Source organism: Ovis aries, chromosome 3, assembly GCF_016772045.2.
Source record: "Ovis aries strain OAR_USU_Benz2616 breed Rambouillet chromosome 3, ARS-UI_Ramb_v3.0, whole genome shotgun sequence".
In the NCBI taxonomy this organism is placed as follows: domain Eukaryota; kingdom Metazoa; phylum Chordata; class Mammalia; order Artiodactyla; family Bovidae; genus Ovis; species Ovis aries.
In genome coordinates, this window is record NC_056056.1 from 173,263,380 (window position 1) to 173,283,164 (window position 19,785).

The 19,785-nt window shown below is 39.9% G+C and overlaps 1 protein-coding gene across 3 annotated transcripts in view; it reads right to left on the reverse strand.

The window, feature by feature from the left end:
- Nucleotides 1-40: 40 nt before the first annotated feature.
- The window catches only part of GLT8D2 (glycosyltransferase 8 domain containing 2), a 53,354-nt gene continuing 33,609 nt past the window's right edge, over nucleotides 41-19,785 (reverse strand). For 2 of the 3 annotated variants that reach the window (XM_042247148.2, XM_004006681.6), the window contains exons 2-10: nucleotides 19,252-19,298; nucleotides 17,821-17,913; nucleotides 14,485-14,656; nucleotides 9,808-9,925; nucleotides 8,258-8,342; nucleotides 7,553-7,665; nucleotides 5,138-5,304; nucleotides 4,024-4,136; nucleotides 41-635 (exon numbers count right to left, since the gene is read on the reverse strand). In XM_042247148.2, the coding sequence (XP_042103082.1) occupies nucleotides 463-635; nucleotides 4,024-4,136; nucleotides 5,138-5,304; nucleotides 7,553-7,665; nucleotides 8,258-8,342; nucleotides 9,808-9,925; nucleotides 14,485-14,656; nucleotides 17,821-17,913; nucleotides 19,252-19,270 (1,053 nt within the window). In that variant the 5' untranslated portion in view covers nucleotides 19,271-19,298 and the 3' untranslated portion in view covers nucleotides 41-462. The remainder of the gene's footprint in view (nucleotides 636-4,023; nucleotides 4,137-5,137; nucleotides 5,305-7,552; nucleotides 7,666-8,257; nucleotides 8,343-9,807; nucleotides 9,926-14,484; nucleotides 14,657-17,820; nucleotides 17,914-19,251; nucleotides 19,299-19,785) is intronic. The other variant, XM_012174936.5, reaches the window with a different exon arrangement.

Below are 19,785 nucleotides of genomic sequence, written 5' to 3' on the forward strand. Positions count from 1 at the left end.
TATTATATTTAGCATGTAGAATAATAGATTATGAAAATCATTAAAAGTCTATGAATATTTTATTTTTTTAGACATTCCCATTTTAAATGTAACATATTGTTCTACAGAAGACAACATTGGCAACTTATTAAAAAAATAGCTACATGTAAAAAATACATTTAGAAATTTTTAAAATTTATGGCTGTAATTTTCATTCAGAGTTAATAAGCAAATTGCTGAAACCTAGCTCGGTTTATTTCTTTGCAATAATATATTTCACTCACATAATCTATAATTGTCACTTGTATTTAAGGAACTAAATCAATACCTATAGGGTTCAAGGTACTATTTGTACACAGTAGGGTTTTTTGCTTCTGTGGATCATTTGTATCAGCTTCTGTTCACAAAAAACAATGGTACAATAGGCTACAAATGGACAGTTCCGCATATTTGTACAGGAAATATTTTAAATGTCGAATTTTATCAGCTGTTGGGGTGGTGGAGTTTAAATATCCCTGCCGGGTCAGGAACAAACCAGCTCTCCCATAAATCATTGTGGACACTCGGGAAGTCCCATGGTTTATGTCTTCCATTCCAGTGGAGTAGTTTTGCCTCCTGCAGAAAATGCTCTGAATATCTGGTATCTGGATTCCAGCCTTGATTGTTTAGGGGACAATAATAGGTTCATTAGAAAAGTAAAATTTCATATTAAAAATTGAATACAAGTTCATTCTAAAGGAAAAAAAATGGATAAATTGATGGGTATACAATGAAGAATTTACCCCAACCCCGATTTTCAAAGAAACAACTGTTAAAAGAGTTTCTTGTGAAATTCTTCCAGTAATGTTCTACTGGTATAGCTATGTGAGTATTTTTGTACCTTGCCTTTTTTTTCAAAGATGAATATTTTTTTGATAAAAGGTACAATTCACAAAGAAAATAGACGTCATAAACTGTTAAACACCTAACAACAAAGAAAGATACATAAAGCAAAAATCAGAAGAAATATAAGGGAAAAGAAAAAATATATAATCATAGTGAGACACATTAACATTTCTCTGAGAATATTTTATCAAGTACAGAAAAAATAGCATCTTGAATGATGTCACTAATAATTTAATAGATTTATATGTATATATATCCTACATAAATATATTTAAAATTTTCTATCTCATACATTGTTATTAGATTTCAATAGAACTGTACCTTGCCTTTTGAAAATTACTATCTTGGAAAACTTTCCACAGCAGCACATGTGAATTCACTGAATCATTTTTAATAATTGCATAGAATGGATATGATTATTTACTGAGTTTCTTATTAAGGACATTTAGGTTCTGTCCCTTCACAAGCAGAAGTTGTTAAAAGATTGCTAAGTTGTTACAAAGATTGCTACAGTAAACAGCCTTCTATGCATGTCTATACAGATGTATCTGTAGGATAAAATCTTTTAGTTGGAATTGCTAGATTGAAGGGTCTGTGATTTTTAAATTTTGATGAGGGATTGTCAAATTATCCCCCAAAGAATTTACATCATTTCCCTCCTGCCCAGAGTTTACAGGAGTTCTTTCTCTGCCTTTCTGTCCTTAATATGGCAGCATTTTCTTTTAAGCAGTCTCATTTTTATCCTATAAAATGTGACTGAGAATAAGATCTGCTTTTATCAAACAACTGTCTCTATTTGAATATTTTTCCCCTCATAAGCAACTGCTTAGAGACTATGCATAACCCTGATATTGTTATTATGCAGGATATTTTTAGGGTGTATATTCCAGAAGTACATTAAGATCTTGTGAATGTAACTTTTTTTTTTTAAATATCCTCTGTTGTGTTACATTTTCTTTCTATGAAAGGGAATGTGATATTTTCAAACATCTAAAAGTCCATTGAGGCAAAAGAGGATGAATAGCTAGAATATTATAGTTTTAACATATGATGTAAGAGGGAAAAAAAAATCCTATGCCTTTCGTCTGTTATTCATAAACATAGTTGTGTAGGTAGTTGCGGAAGAGGAGCTAGGTGTTCGGGCGATAGTAGCATCATTGGAATAATTATCAGTAGAAGAATCTACGCAGGAAATGCTCATTTGGAGAGTGGAGCCTTCACGTGGGGTCATCTCCAGGAAGCAGAAGAGCAAGTCTCAGCCCCACAACTGAAGGACTCTGTAGGGACTTGCAGCTTTGCTTTTCACTAAGTTTTGTAAATTTTTAAAACCTTAAGCCTTAACTGTTTAGACCCAAACTTAATAGCCATTAATGTTAATACTGCTTACTGCTTTAAAACACTCTAAAATGGAATCATTTTTCAGATGATTTCTGTGTAGCTTTACTTTGCAGACCATCCCCAGTTCCAAAACCTTCAGCGCAGATGCAGGCTCTGTTCTATAAGAAAAAATGACTCCTCTCCCTTAGAAGGTTCTGTCCCTTCCTGCTTGTCAGTAAATTAGATAGTTCGTAAAACGTAATTCTGAGTCTCTGTTCCAAGATCATTAACTTCCCTAACCCAGTCTAAGTGCCACATCACTGTTCCTACACATATTTTATAGCTATTCTACTTTGATGGGATTTTCTCCACACTCATCACTTGACCTAACAATGAGCCCGGCATTATAAAGCAAATCAAATGAAATATTAGTGTCCTCAGTGTCCCCGTATCACTCTTCTGTGCATACAGATGTTCAGGAAAATCAGGGGTGATACTAGTGAGGAGACAGGAACTATTTATGCAGCATCATAAAGAGGAGACGGTCATGCAGTTTCCACAGTTCTGACCTTCCTTCTACAAGGGACAGTAGGAGACATGCTGTCTTGCAGGATTGTTGAGAGAAGTGACGTTCATAGCAACCCCCAGAGCCTCGCCCAGGGCTTGGCAGTGTATGCCCACAATCCATTGTCTCCAGTTCTAAACTAATCAATCCCCAAATGTTTGAAAGCAAAAGGATTTTTAATAATTTCTTTGGCAGCAACATCTAAAACCCCCTCAGTGTATTGCATAATGTAAGTATATGCACATTACCTTTTAAAATTTCAGAACGTTTCTAAGTTTCTAAACAGGTCTGGCCCAGTGGGTTTGGCAAATGGGTTGGGGCCATACATTTGAAAGAAAGTGAATGTCTTCTGTGTCAGGCTCTGTTCTAAGCAGTTTACACATATTAAGTAATTTAATCCTTATAAAAACTTAATAAGGTTATATTAGCTTCCATTTACAAGTGAAGAAACTAAGGCACAGAGGGCTTCAGTAACTTGCCTAAGGTCTTAGATAATAGCAAAGTTGGGATTCCAGTCCATACCCCAGAGCCTGTACTCCTGTAGTGAAGAGTGAATAAAAGACTTGAGGGACTCACATAGTATACAGTCAGCAAGCAGTTTTTTCCTAAAAGATAAATTACAGAACTTGCCTTGTGGTCCAGTGGTTTAAAATCTGCCTGGCAATGCAAGGGTCACAGGTTTGATCCCTGGTCAGGAAACTACGATCCCACATGCCTCAGGGTAATAACTAAACTCACTGACTGCGATGACTGAGCCTGTGCTCTAGAGTTCATGCTCTGCAACAAGGTAAGCCACGAAAATGAGAGGCCCACACGTCACAACTAGAGAACGCCTGTGCCCTGCAACAAACACCCAGCACAGCCAAAAAAATAAGATAAATTGCCAGCTATCTAAATTCATTGTCAACTATTATGCTAATTCGTTTGGTTCTGTCCACTATAGGTTACTGCAAGAGAGCAGTAAAGGCATGTGAAAAAGTTCTGCCAGTGAACATTGTATCTCAACAAAAGTCCATGTTTATTGAGCATATACTATATGCTAAGCATGATTCCAGTTGCTTTTCCTGAAGTGCTTTTCCTAGAAACATCTCTCAGGTTATTTTTTTTATCAGCTGCAGTTGCAGAATCTGAGCAGTGAAGGTTAAATAATGTATCCCAGGTGAGATCCCAGGTCACCTGGAGGATTTGAATTGAGGAAGATGGTATAATAGCACACTCTTCTCACCTTGGTCCTCACAGCATCTATAAAATGTACCTTGGTGTTCTAAAATACGTACCCAGGTGCCTTATGTGCCATAGGGGGTTGATGGTGGAGTATTTCCCATGAAACACAATCAGCATTGGGGAGGTGGCTACCCCTCCTCCCAGCGAGCTGCTGTAGAGATTTTCCCTAAGAAACAGAAGAGAAAAGCAACAGTTGGCCTGGAGTCCCACAGACTCAGATGAAGTAGAATCTAATCATTTTAAAAGGTTTGGCACAATGGTAAAGAATCCGCCTGCCAAAAAGGAGACATAGGTTCTACCCCTGGGTCAGGAAGATCCCCTGAAGAAGGAAAGGGCAACCCACTCCAGTATTCTTCCCTGGGAAATCTCATGGACAGAGCAACCTGGTGGGCTACAGACCATTGGGGTTGCAAAGAGTCAGGCATGACTTAGCAGCTGAGCATGCACAAGACAATCCCTTACTGAATAATAAGCCTATGGTCTTGGATTTTTCTCCAACTTTTTATTTTGAAAGTTGTTAAACCTACCCAAAATTGTGAGAATACCATGAACTCCTATATGCTTTACCTTGATTCACAGAATGTCAATATTTTGCTGTTTTACTTCTCAGGCTTTTTTATAGCAAACATTGAAGATCCCAAATTCTAAACCTATATTATTTAGAATGACTTTACTTACAAATTCAAGGTTATGATAATGTTAAAAATATCCAGATTTAAAAGATGGACAGGATATACACTGCCATGATAAGAGTGGTTGTTATTTTTATTATCACTTAAAATTTCAATAATGAAAAATGATTTAATAAATTCAACCTTTAAAAAGTTAACTTTATAAAATAATTATTAAATCTGTGTAAGGAGAAGCTCTACTAAGATAAATGATTTGTAGTTGAAAAGGTTCACTGGCATTCTGGGAGAAGATTTAAAATCACATTATTTAACAACATATTAGAAAATGTTTATATTAATAAGGGATTGCACAGGATCTCACTGCCTCTGACATATCATTTGAGAATAGCTTTTTCATCCACTGATCCCTTTTTTCTCAACAGTGCCTCTGTAAGAAAATCTGACCTCAGATTTCTAACCCCTGAGCTATGCATAGAAAATTAATGGAATAATGTTGTTCCTGAGCATGGAAAAAATGATAGAGGCCCACACATACTCCACATTTTTTTGCATCCATTTCTCCAACTGCTTGGTGATCCGCTGGTGCTTCCATTCTGTCATGTTGGCAACAATCACACCAGGATTGAAAGAGCAAGTGCTGGGGCTGATGCCAAGGTCTTTTATCGTCTTCTTCCGGTAGTCCAGATAGCCCATATATGTGTTCTATAAAGGAAAAGGATACACATGCTTTTGAGCAAGGAATTTTTTGTTTTTGGAAAATAACCACTTTCTTAAAACCATTAGGCAGTACCTGGGCTTCCTCCTGGGCACTGGCCACTTCCAGTGCTTTCCCAGTTTTCTCTTGGTTCCCCAACCTCTGAACGCTGGGTGCCCCTAGTCTCATGTCTGGCATCTGCTCATTTCTCCAGCACGAACTCCCTCAACAGTGTCATCTGGCTCTAAATCTGGGACATCCGGGACCTCTCGGTTTCCAGCTCCACTATATTGGCCAACTCGTCTGTCTGGTTTCTTAGTAAAGCAGATCTCCTTAGAGCCCCAAACTGATCCCAATCCTATCCCAAACCTGCTCTGCTACAACCTGCCCTACCTTGGTGGCCACTCCATCCTTCCAGTTAGAAAACTTAGGGTCACGAGGTCATCCTAGACTCCTCCTCACTCACTTTCCATATAGATCTCAGCAACCCTGTGGTCCCATCTTCCAAAATAAATTCAGAAGCCAACAACTTCTTTTTTCTTCCTTTTTTTTTTTTTTTGGCTGCACCATATGGCTTGTGGGATATTGCCATGTGACTTGTGGGATCTTAGTTTCCTCACCAGGGATCGAACCCAGGACCTTAGCAGTGAGAGCGAGGGGTCCTGACCACTGTACTGCCAGGGGTCTCTACCACCTTCCTGGTCCAGACCATCCTTACCACTCACTGGGTTTCTGCCAGCCCCTCCCAACCTGTGCCCTGCTTCAACCCCTCTCAACCTGCTCTGTCTCAGTGTTACTCACCTGCTCAAAGCCCATCCAGCGGCTTCCCCTCTCATTCAGAGTAGATCCCAAACTCCCTAAAATGCCTGCCATGCCCTCCACCATCTGCCCTGTCCCCATTACCTCTCCACCTTCTGCTACTCTCCCCTGTGACACCTCTGCCACCCTGACCTCCTTGTTCCTTTAACATGCCAAACACTCCCCTGCCTCCACGTTTGCTGTTACCTCTCCTGGAACGGTTCCCCTAAACATACTTGCCTTAAGTCTTTCAGGTGTAGGCTCAGAAACAGTCTCCACAAAGACTTCCCTGATCACCCAACTTAAATTTCAACCCCACCTCCTCTTATCCTCTGTTCAATATTTCACTTGTTTGCTGACCATCTCTTCCCACTAGAATGGAAGCTACACAAAGGCACACATTTTAGTTTTGTTACTGTGTTACTAGCACCTAAATCAGTGTCAGGCGCATAGCAAGCACTTCCTAGCTGGTTGTTGAGTGAATGTAACATGAGGAAAAACACACTATTTCACCCACAGAGGCTGCCATAATCTGCCTCATGGGATGCTCAAAAGACCTGGACATAATGGAACTATCTGGGCACTTTCCTATGTGCAGACACCGTTCTAAGAACTTCACACACTTTAGCTCATTAGTTGCATGCAATAACTTACATGTATTAACTAAGTTAACTCTCCCAATAACCCTACCAGGAAGTTCTATTATTACCACTATTTGACAAATGAAGGAGAAAACGACTGGGAAAGTAACTTGCCCAAGGTCACAAAGCTACTGAGTGATGGAGCCAAGATTTTGACAGGCAGGTCTGGGCCCAGGGCCTAGCCCTTAAAATGTGTCACACTTCAATGTCACACATATGTCATTATTTCTTGGAACTTTTTTTTGAAGAACAGCATTCAATTTGTAATAGCACCTTTTATTTTAAAGCCATTCTTTTGATTTCAGTGTTACATTTGGGTATGACTTCCTTCATTTCTACAAGGGTAAGGAACTCTTTACCTTGGAACAAAGTCAATATTTTCCTCTACTGAAAGGGGCTGGGGGGAGCAGTAAAAACTCTGAAAATAGAACCGAAGTTTCAGTGAGTCTCTTTTAAAGAAAACACCAGTCTCTGCCATAGAGTGTGGTTACGAGTGACTTAAGTAACAACCATCATTTCTGGAGCATTTAGTGGACACTTTGACATCATGTTATTTCATCACAACCCACAAACATGACCAAGTAGGTGCTATGGTTGCCATGTTCCAGGTAAGAAAGGAGGGCTTGCAGAAGAAAGTAACTTGACCCAGAGTCATTGGGAGCAGAACTGGGATGTGAATGGGCCACCCAGACCCCTGGCTGTGTGCTGCCCATCAGTCCTGCCCGACTGGCCGGCTTCTCAAAGGTAACGATGACACTTGCTCTGAGATGCTAGGGGGAGAAGGAGTGAAAGTAGGATTCCCAAGACGGGTGCCCACCTGCAGCCCCACGAGTCTGTGTATGTCCTGGGAGGAGGGCAGGTCGCAGTCGTCGGAGAAAGCTGCTGCATGGCCCAGGGCCAAGGTGGTATCGTACAGCTCTTGTATGTCCCCTGAATTAACAAACACCAGGAGTTACAATAGTATAGCATTCATTCCAGGGCTAGAGAGAGCTTAGAGCATAAACAATCCCCGATTTTGCTGTGGAGGAAAAGTATGTAATCTGTGGTTTCAAGTGGTTTGGCATTTTGCTTGATAAGAATGGCTCATATCATATGAAAAGCCACTTGATAATAAGCTCCTATCCGCATTGGTCAGATTTCTTTATTTCTGTGGCTTTGTAGGCACTTCACCAATGCTCGTCTTATTTTGCATGCGGGAAAGAGAGAAGACAGCGTTTAACACTACAGTTTAGCTTGCTTCTAATAACATCATCAGTGAGGCTTTATCCCTCTGTGTTTCAGGGTTGCACGGTACCTATTACAGACTTTGACAGGGAGTGGCTCTCAGAGAGTCAACTGGATTGTCCCAGAAAGTGAATATCAACCTTTGTTTTCAAAATATTCTTTGATTTTTTATACTACTACCAAATTTAATAAGCCATGAAAATCATTGAGCTACTAGATATTTCAAAATTGAACAGAGATGGGCATTCTACTTATCAGTTGCTCCTTTTCTGAGTATTCTTGGCATCGGCGAGTATACCTTGGACGATTACATCATCATCCAAATAGATGACTTTCTCGTGTTGGTGGATAAGCAGAGGGAGATAAAATCGTACAAAGTTCAGCTGTTGAAACAAGAAAAGAAGTGATGCTGAGGAAGAGACAGAAGTTCCAGTGTCTAATAGGGGTGCTCATGGGTCAGCTTTGACCATGACCATGGCTCAGCTCTAGGTTTGGAGCAGAATAAAACGGAAACTGCAGAGAGGCCTGCCTGAGCTTCCTAGTGCCCAGTTTACCTGGGGCCCTGGAACTGAAATCAGCACCTATCAGAGGTTCTTCTAGATCCAACCTCCGCCCCCCCACTGCTGAGACTGTCACTATTTTCATCACTGTGAACTGCTACAGTGGAAGCCACAGAAGCTATTAATCTTTCTGGCCACAAATTGCCTGCCTTTCTCTATACTCAGTAATTTGACACTGGTCAACTGAAACAGCCTTAAACACACACACACACACACACACACACACACACACACGCATCATCCCTCACATCATCACATCACACACACAGGCTCAATGTCTTAGCTCCTTGAACCAGAGAAAAGCCAGAGATGCATGGGCTGAGGATGGGTGTCTTAACGTTTTAATGTGCTGTGCTCAGTTGCTTAGTTGTGTCCAACTCTTTGCAACTCTGTGGACTATAGCCTGCCAGGCTCCTCTGTTCATAGGATTCTCCAGTCAAGAATACTGGAGTGGGTTGCCATTTCTTCCTCCAGGGGATCTTTCTGACCCAGGGATCAAACTCAGGACTCTTGCATCTCCTGCACTGGCCAGCAGATTCTTTACCACTAGCACCATGCAGGAAGCTATAATAATGTATAAAGCAAAGTGCGAACTCAGTGAGCACTCTTGATAATAAATATCTAGAATTTGGAAAAGATCATATCATTAGAACGCTTAGAATTTAGTAAATTTTCAAGGATGTTTTAAGTAATAATCATACATAGAAGGAAGCTGAATTTTCTGTAAACCTTCCATCAAAACACCACTTTTTATGCAGGAAAGTGTCCTTCTTGTAAGAACTCTTGCAGTGAAACACTTTAAGATTGCTAGTGCCAGGGAAAAAGTTGGTGTTGCCTGAAAATATTAGTCAATACTGTGAAGTAAATACCCAATCTTGTTAAACTTTTCCCTTAGTTGCTAGGATACTCTGAGCTAAATGTAATGTCCAGTCACAGTACACACAATTGCCAATGGGTGGGGAATATATTTTTCTGGTCTCACAACTTGGCACCCCAACCACCCCTTAGGTATATTTACACATATAAAAGGATCCTACATTTTCTTATGCTTCAATTCTTCTTTCATTATGTAGCTTCATTATGTAAACTTTATAATGTAGCTTCATTATATAAACCATCTTACATCCTTTCTGCAACAGATGCCTTATAAATGATTAAAGCAGAGTTTGGTGGAGATCTAACACTGCGAGGCTTCAGAAACTTTTCATGTGCACCCCAGTGGCTGGCCCTCCACCCTGAATAAGCGTCTCACCAAGAACCATCCCCCACGTGTGTAATCCCTACTCACAGGCTGGAGCAGCTCAGGCCTTGAGGAGTCCGGTCTAATCTTTCCTTTAAGGACCACAGGGTTGAACTCCACGATTTTAAAGTTTATTTCTCTTAGTTTAGAATGTTCGATCCATTTCCTAAAGAGATAACAAAAACAAAGAATGACATCTAGCATGCCCCCCCAACCTTGCCTCAATACACCTATCGCCTTGGAGTCAATGTCTTGCCTCCTTAGAAAATGAAAAATACAGCATGTGTAACCTTAGTCAATTCTAGTCTATAAATCCTTCTCATTTTTCCCCCATCTGGTTCAGCTTTGAATCTTTTTTTTTTTCATTCACGTAACTCCTTTTGCAAAGGAAATGAAGCAAAATAGTAATAACCAAATATCTCCCCAGAGCCTCATAATATCTCCGCAGGAAACTGGAAGAACAATAAGCATTTCTTCTTTAAAAAAAAAAAAAAACAACTTTATTTATTTATTGAGACTGCACTGGTCTTGGTTGCAGCACTCGGGTTTGGTTGCTCAACAGCATGTGGGATTTTAGTTTCCCAGCCAGGGATCAAACCCACGTCCCCTGCACTGGAAGGCCAGTTCTTAGCCACTGGACCACCAGGGAAGTCCCAGTGTTCTTTCTCTCTTATAAAGCAGCATCTGTAGTTGTTGGTGTTCTCTTTGCCATGGGGTAAGAGCCCCGTAAGGAGGCAGGGCATCCTTTGACTGAATCGTGTTTACTCTGCTGTTTGGACTCCAAGGATGACCTAAATTTACCTTTACCTTTCAACCATCTGTCTTTGCTCCCCACCTTCATCTCCTCTTCTCCACCCTCTCCGCTTATGTGTGCTCGGTCTTACAGAAATTCTGCCTATCTTTTATCCAATTTGTAATACGATTCTTCATAGAAATCATTTCAAAATTAAATTTCCAATTTTATTTTTCATGTGGGCCACACATTTTAAAACCACACATGGTAACATTTTTGCTGATTACAAATCAACAAGAGGGGTTTCCCTAGTGACTCAGTGGTAAAAGAATAGACCTGCCAAGGCAAGAGACACAGGTTCGATCCCTGGTCCAGGAAGATCCCACATGCCGAGGAGCATCTAAGCCTGTGTCCCACAACTGCAGAGCCAGTGCTCTAGAGCCAGGGAACTGCAGCTACTGAGCCCAAGTGCCGAAACTGCTGAAGCCTGCGCGACCTAGAGCCCATGTTCCACAATAAGAGAAGACACTGCGATGAGAAGCCCATGCACCACAGCAAAGAGCAGTTTCCACTCCCCGCAACCAGAGAAAAGTCCACACAAAGCAATGAAGACCCAGCACAGCCAAAAATAAATAAATAAAATTATTTTTTAAAATCGACAGAAGGATTCACTCTTCCAAACAAAATTTAGACCTGCAAAATTTGAAACATAAAAATCAGTCATTTATACAATGTTGTATATCAAATATATCTCAATAAAGCTATGGAGGAAAAAATCATGTAACCAAGAAAAAGAGAGACAACCAACAGAAAAATAGGCCAGACACTTGAACACGTACATCGAAATGGTAAGGAAACATGTGGGGAAAAAGGGCTCAACCTCATTAGAAATCAAGGAATCTAAAATTAAAACCGCAATTCAATACCCTTGAACACCATCAGAAAGGAGTTAGAAAGACTGACCATGCCGAGCACTGGTGTTATAGGGGCGTGTTTACCAAAGGATCCCACAAAGATGATCATTAAGCTGTACATGGGGTTTATACAATTCTCTGTTTGTGTGTTATATGTCAAAAAAAAAGAATTTTAAAAATATTTTAAAATGGGGTGGTGGAGATGACAACCAAGAGCTGAGAAACAGTCCCTGCTTAAATGTCATGAAACCCTGCAGTTCCTGCCTCCCTCTGGTTCAAGTACAAACCCTCACTCCTATTACACATACCATCCTTCTGGTTTGGTTATCTGGTGTTCATACCCACAGATAATTAAAGAGCTGTTAACAACAGGCTAAGGAACAATCTGCAACAGTAAGTGATGAGAAGAGTTTGGTGATCTGGTTTGGGGTTTGGTTATCTGTTTTTCATGCATGCATGCTTGTGCTCAGTCGCTTCAGTCACGTCTGACTCTTCATGACCCCATGGACTGCAGCCTGTGACAGGCTCCTCTGTCCATGGGATTCTCCAAGCAAGAATACTGGAATGGGTTGCCATGTCCTCCTCCAGGGGATCTTCCTGACTCAGGGATCAAACCTACTGCATTGCAACGTTTCAGTCAAATGTCTCCTGCATTGCAAGCGATTCTGAACCCACTGAGCCACCTGGGAAGCCTGGTTTTCATACCCACAGATAATTAAAGAGCTGTTAACAATGTGCTAAGTGAACAATTTGAAATAATAAATGATATGAAGAATAAAAAAACGAGACAGAAAAACCCACAGCAGCCAAAGACTGTTTAGATAAAGAGCAATTGTGTTTTATATCTTAGTACCTCCTCTGGTGCTGTTAAAAAAAAATCTGATTATAAAAATCAAACATGAATACATTCTCCTTATAAATGATGGAAACAACACTTGAAATACCTTGAACTTCTCTTCATCACTTCTCTCCACTTTTTTCATCCTTCTTAAAAATAATTACTTTTTAGAGCTGGTGGGTATTTCTGGGTCTTTTTTTTTTCCTTCTTACAGAAATACATACATGTACATGTACACATTTATATTTGGGGGCTTTTCATTCCATTGCTTCAGATTGAATGCTGTGTCCTCCACATATTTGTATGCTGAAACCTAATCCCAAGTGTGGTGGTATTTGGAGGTGTGGCTTTTCAGAGATGATTAGGTCTTGAGGGTGGAACCCACATAAATGGGGTTAGTACTCCTATAAAAGAGACCCTGGTGAACCTCTCCTATCCCTTCTCCATGTGAGACACAGCAAGAAGGCAGCCTGCTATGAGCCAGGAGGTGAGCCCTTACCAGACATGAATCTGCTGGCCCCTAGACCTTGGGCTTCTCAGTCTCCAGAACCTGAGAAGTAAAGTTCTCCTGTTTTTAAGCCAAACCATCCAGACTGTGGCATTTGGTTACAGCAACTCAAATGAATTAAGACATTCATAAACTGGGTCAGTATATGAGGAGTACTGCAACTTGTATTTTCCACTTAATAATATGCCTTGGGGATCTTCCATGCCTTCTTTCTTTGTTAATAGCTGGATCATATTCCATAGTTCATTTAAATATTCTTCCACTGATGGACATTTAAGCACTTGGCAATTTTTTTTATTATTTCACATAATTCTGAAATTAACATTGTTGTATGTATATTTTGGTAGTGTATACTAGAATTTCTGTAGTACATATTCCCAGCTGTTGAAATGGAATGGTGAGTCAAAATATATACACAATGCCATTCTATTAGATATTTCCATACTGTCCTCTCAAAATGCTTTAGTAATTTATGAAGTGTACATTGTGCAAACAAGGAATAAGCATGGCCATCTTCCTGCACAGGATGGTGCTGTCCTATTTAGATTTACCATCCTGATGAGTAGACAACTATATGTCATTGTTTTAATTTGTATTTCCCTACTAGTAACATGGAACATCTTTTCGTGTTTGCTGGCCATTTATAGCTTTTTGTTCCGTGCATTGTCTGCATTCTGTGCTCATTTTTCAACTATATGCTTGTCTTTTTTATTTTTTTTGGTAAGAATTCTTTATAAATTTTGGATAGCAATCCTTTTTCTACAATACATGTGGAAGACAGTTTTCCTAATCAGTTGTGTGATCAGTTTCACTCAGTGTTTTTCATCAGTTAACATTTTTTTAATATTAGCAGTCAAATCTGTCCATTTTTTCCCCCTGAGGTCTGGGAGTCACTCTCCATACCAAAATTATACGACTATCTTGCAATTTAGTAATACATTTAGAATTTTATCTCCTGTTTATTTCTTCTAAATCCAACTCCAATTTATGGTTTAGTATGCTGTGTAATAGGAAAGAAGTCACTTTGCAGTTTATGAATTATAATTAATGATGATTCTGAGCCATATTAGATGATTACATTAATAGCCTATCAGGTTAAGAAAACAGAGAAAAGAGAAACTTTGAGAAAGAAAGACTCATGTAAATGGCTTAAGGATTGAGTTTCCTTCGTGCATTAAATAATTCGCTTCTGTAGAACAATGCACTGCCCTATCAGATTAATGAGGCTTTGCTGAAATTTCCTTAGCCAGGCAACACATTTGTCAGGCCATCAGGTAAACCTCAGGTTATCCTCTCATTAATTTGAAGAACATTTATCAAACCCAAGAAAGAAGAGAATCCATATAAGGAAAGATAGGAACAATTAACAGGAAGTAGAGGGACTTCCCTGGTGGTGCAGTAGACAAGAATCCAGCTGCCAATGCAGGGGACACAATTTCGATCTCTGGTCTGGGAAGATCCCACATGTCTCAGAGCAACTAACTCTGTGTGCCACAACCACTGAGCCTACGTGCTGTGACTACTGAGCCTGCACAGCTAGAGCCTGTGCTCAGCCACAAGAGAAGTCACCACAATAGAAAGTAGCCGCTGCTCGCAGCAACTACAGAAAGCCCATGAGCAACAGTGAAGACCCAGCACAACCAAAAATAACTATATTAAAAACAAAAAGTTGATTAAAAAAGAAAAAAAAAAAGGAAGTAGAAAACTCCAGAGTCTACAGTACATATATTACCGAATTCGGGACAGAGTGTTCCGGAGCCCAACTACATAAAACAAGATGTTGGCATCGGTGTTGCTGTAGATGCTGTTGATGGCAGCCATGGCGGCGCCCATCCTGCCTGCTGCTGCACAGATCACCACCGGAATTTCATCCTCCATCTCCTCCGGGGTCTCAGAGTCATCATCTGGAAACATCAGAACCAGAGTCTTGGAACATGAAGGAATTTCACAGTCCGGTTTGTCTTTCCCACTCCAGGGGGAAGACACACTGTGGGGAAGGGACTGTCCATCATTCTCCAATATCCAACCTTTCCCTCTCTCAGAACATTGGAAATTTGCCTGGCACACAGCCAACCACTATTTTTCTAGACTCCCTTGCAGCTTTAAGTGACCAAGTGTTGACCAGTGAGATGTTGGTGTCAGTATATGTGCAACTATTGGGTTTGCCTTTAAAAAGAATGTGAGGATTTCCCTGGTGTCCACTGGTTAACTGGTTGAGTGAAACTATTCTGTATTCTATGATAGTAGATAAATGTCATTATAAATTTCTCAAAACCCATAGAATGAATAACACCAGGGGTAAACCCTAATGTGGACACTGGTGGGGATTCCCCGGAAGTTCAGTGCTTAGGACTCAGAGCTTCCACTGCAAAGGGTTCGATGCCTGGTCAGGGAACAAAGATCCTGCATGCCTCGTAGTATGACCAAAACAAGAAGAAGAGAGAAATTAATTATGGACACTGGTGATAATGATGTGTTAATGTAAGTCCAATGACTGTAACACATGTACCACTCTGGTGCAAGATGTTAATAGTGGGGGAGGCTGTGTGTATGTGTGTGTATGTATGTATTTGTGTGTGTGCGTGTGTGTGTGTGTGTGGTGGAAGGAGGAATGGAAGAAGTCTCTGTACCTTCTGCTCAGTTTTGCTGTGAACCTAAAACTGCTCTAAAAAGTAAAGTCTATTAAAAAATCAACACGCACTTCTCAAAAAACTCCAGCCCAAAAGGAAGAGGATCCAGTAAATGGTGATCATTTTCTGCAGCCCTCTCAGCCTCCATTTCCAAGGCAGACCTCCTGCTAGGTGGGTGTATGTCTCTCAAACCCTTCTTAAGGTACACCCAAAGCATGTAAACTACACACAGTATAAATATTACATGAAATTTTATGTATTATTTTAAAACCAAAATGAAATCATACTTTCATAGTCTCTGTAACTTGCTTTTTTCATATAACATACCACAGATATCCATCTTTCGATGCCAACATTGTGTTCTTTTGGGCAGTATTTCATAGCACCGATTGCTTTTTAAAATTTTAACACTGAATGGGATAAAAATGTGCTATTGGATAAATTTATGTGGTCCAAACACCATATGGCCAATTAATTAGTCAGGATATGTGCTTTCTAACAGTTCTTTTAACAGCTATTATAAAAGCAACCCATTTCTTTCCGTGGAGAAAGGAGTTTGCAGTGGGATCAGCCAGCTGAATGTGTTGGCCTGTGGGCAGGAAGTTAAACGTGTGGAGTAAAGAGCTCAAGCAACATTTGACCTTATATGACCTTCTCTCTTTCTCAAAGAAATTTACTGAGTCATTCTTTCCATACTATTGTGGACTGAATTGTATATCCCTAAAATGTATAATGATGAAGCCCTAACCCCCTAATATTAAGTTAAATGAGGCCATTGTGCGTGTTCAGTCACTCATATCCAACTCTTTGCGACCCCAAGGACTGTAGTCTGCCAGGCTCCTCTGCCCACCGAATTTTCCAGGCAAGTATACAGGAGTAGGGTGCCATTTTCTTCTGCAGGGGATCTTCCTGACCCAGTGATTTCTTGCATCTCCTGTACTGGCAGGCAGATTCTTTACCACTAGCATCACCTAGAAAGCCCTAAATGAGGCTATTTTTGCCGATTAAAAATTGACAAATGGGGCTTCCCTGGTGGGTCAGTGATAAAGAATCCACCTGCCAATGCAAGAGATGCAGGCTTGATTCTTGGTCCAAGAAGATCCCACATGTCGTGGTGCAACTAAGCCTGTGCGCCACAACTATTGAGCTTGTGCTCTAGAGCCCTCAAACTGCAACTACTGAAGCCAGCACAGGGCCCTCACTCTGCAACAAGAGAAGCCACCGCACTTAGTGAAAAGTAGCCCCTGCTCTCTGCAACTAGAGAAAAGCCTTCACGGCAACGAAGACCCAGCACAGCCAAAAATAAATTAATTAATTTTGAAAAGATAGATTGAGGAAAAAAAACAAAAACCAACCAAACAAACTTGGGGCCAGGAGTGTGTTGTAACACACCCTCTGTGTGGTTCTTATAAGTGTTAAAGTTTGAGTAGGAGTAATAACTCTAGAACAAAACTAAAATGTTAGTCTTGGTGGGTTTTCTACAAACAAGTCCTTAGAAACTGACCAAATTTTTGCTTGTCTCTGAACCTACCTATTGAAAGGACTCAAACTGTGTCTTTAAGTATTTCGTCTCATTCATCCCTTTATTTAGCTGTCCTGGGTCTTAGTTGGGGCATGCAGAATCTAAATTTTATTATTATTATTTATTGGAGTATAACTGCTTTTCAATGTTAGCTCCTGCTGTACAATAAAGCAAATCAGCTCTATGTACACATGAGTCCCCTCTTGGACCTCGCTCCCACTGCCTCCCCCACCCCACTCATTTAGGTCATCATCAATTATGGCATGCACACTCTTAGTTGTGGCATGTAGGATCTAGTTCCCTGACCAGGAATTGAACCCAGGCCCCCTGCATTTGGAAGCTCAGAGTCTTAGCCACTGGACCAGGGAAGTCTCAATTAGGTATCTCTTCTTGGTGGACTACATGCCTGCTTACCTGCTTCATTCTTTTCCATATTTATTTTTATTATGGTAAAATATGCAACATAAAATTTACCATCTTGGACTTCCCTGATGCTCCAGTGGCTAAGACTCTGTTCTCCCAATGCAGGGGGCCGGGGGTTTGATCCCTGGTCAAGGAACTTGATCTCACATTCCTCAACTAAGAATTCACATGTTGCAATTAAGATCTGGTGTAGCCAAATAAATATATTATGAACAGTCTTACCATCTTAAGCACTTTCAAATGTACAGTTCAATGGTATTAAATACATTCACAACTGTTGTACAACCATCAGTATCATCCATCCCCATAACACTTTTCATCTTGCAGAACAGAAACTCTATACCCAGTAAACAATAATTCCCTCCCCCGCTCACTCAGCTCCTGGCAGTCATCACTGTGCCTTCTGTCATCATGAATTTGACTATTCTGTCTCATATTAGTGGAATCACACATTATCCATCTTTCTGTGATTGGCTTGCATCACTTATCATACCTGCTTCATTCCTGAGCATGGTCCCCTTATGAACTTTCTTATACAGAATCCCACAGAGGGTCACAATCAGAAGGAACAGCAACACCTGGTTAACTGAAATAAAGACAGAAACATGTTCAAGTCTAACCTGTCAAACTGAAATTGTGGATTAAGTTTACAATAGCCAGTGTGAACACATGTGCTCCCTGACATTTCTGACTTACACAGAAGTAGAGGTCTAGAACCTTTCTCTAAGCAGACAGCATGCGGAATAAAGGGTTAATCTGTGATACTGGTGATACTCAAGGATACCAGGTGTAGTTTAAGAAGAGACAGGGCTCTTCCCAGGCAGTCTGATGTACAGGTTGCTTAACCTCTCTGAGCCTCAGTTTGCTCATCTGCTAAATGGGGATTGTAACAATAATCATTACCTTTCAGGGGTGTTTTGAGAGTTAACAAAGCTAATGAAGGCCCAATAAAGGCTTTAAAACTCTTATGTATTATCATTTACTATTTTTGTGCATCAAGATATTCATTTATTGGCGTCATACTGATCTATTTTATGGCCCCTAGGCATTTATCTTCACATTCGTAAAAGGAAGGAGTTGGACAGTCTTCATGGATGCCTTTCAGAGCTACATCCTAAAGCTCAGTTGTTTTGCCTTACTGACATCCACCATCTCCTCTCTGCCTTTCTGGGTTATCAGATTCAGACAAAGACAAGCAGATACTATACTCAGTTTAAAACAGAAATAGAGAAAAGCAGAAGACAAGACAGAATTTAGAGTTAGTCAATACAACTGATTAACATTCCCATCCCACAGCCAGTTTGGGGAAGCAGCCCAATGCCTCTACCATCTGACCCTTTTTTAGTATAAGTATGTCCCATGCAGTATTGGGGACATACTTACACTAAAAAATTATTCATAGTTTATTAGAAATTCAAGTCTAACTGGATATTTTATCTTTTTATCTGCTACATTGGGCAGCTCTACTCTGAGGGTAACAGTAACACAATTAGGTTATTATTTTCCCACTAGATTCACAAACAACTGGATATAAAATCAGAGGCAAATCCAGGTTTTGATGGTGTCATAAGATTAAATAATTTGAGATGACTCTTTAAGAATAAGAAGACAAATTACAAATTAGACAGAAACATGAATATTTACTTAAAATGAGAAAATAAACCATATTTGCAACTTTTATAGAACCATCAGACCACTCTCATGAAAAATCTACCCCTGAACAAAACACTTAACTTTCTACAGAAATCATCCTCCTGTGATGATGCTAAGAATTGCCTTTGGAAAAACTATCCATGAAAATCAAAGAAGATTTCAAAACTAAATAAATAAATAAAAGAAAAAGACACAGAAGAAGACCCAGCATCAAAACAGTCCTCCAAAATATCTATTTTAAATCATAACTTTCCAAAGTTTGTAATCTTACTTTTTCGTAACAAAGCCATGTGGGTTCACGTGGATAAAAACTGTGACCTGTGGATTAAAGAATAAAATTTTGCTTAATAGATAATCAACCCAAAAGTCATAATATAATTATTAAGGACTGTGCCTTTGACTGTTTGGTGTATGGCAAATTTTATAATCATTCTTAACTGTTCTGAATTTAGAATTTTGGAAACTATTTTGTAAATGTAGATCTCACCTCTTCAGATTGATTTCTCTGGTTGTACAAAATGTGCAAAAGGCCCCCAATGGTAATCTTTCACCTTCTTCAAGAAGCTGTGGTAATATACACAATGTATTACTCAGCTATTAAAAAGAATGCATTTGAATCAGTTCTAATGAGGTGAATGAAACTGGAGCCTATTATACAGAGTGAAGTAAGTCAGAAAGAAAAACAGCAATCAGTATATTAACGCATATATTGGAATTTAGAAAGATGGTAACAATAACCCTATATGTGAGACAGCAAAAGGACACAGATGTAAAGAACAGACTGTTGGACTCTGTGGGAGAAGGC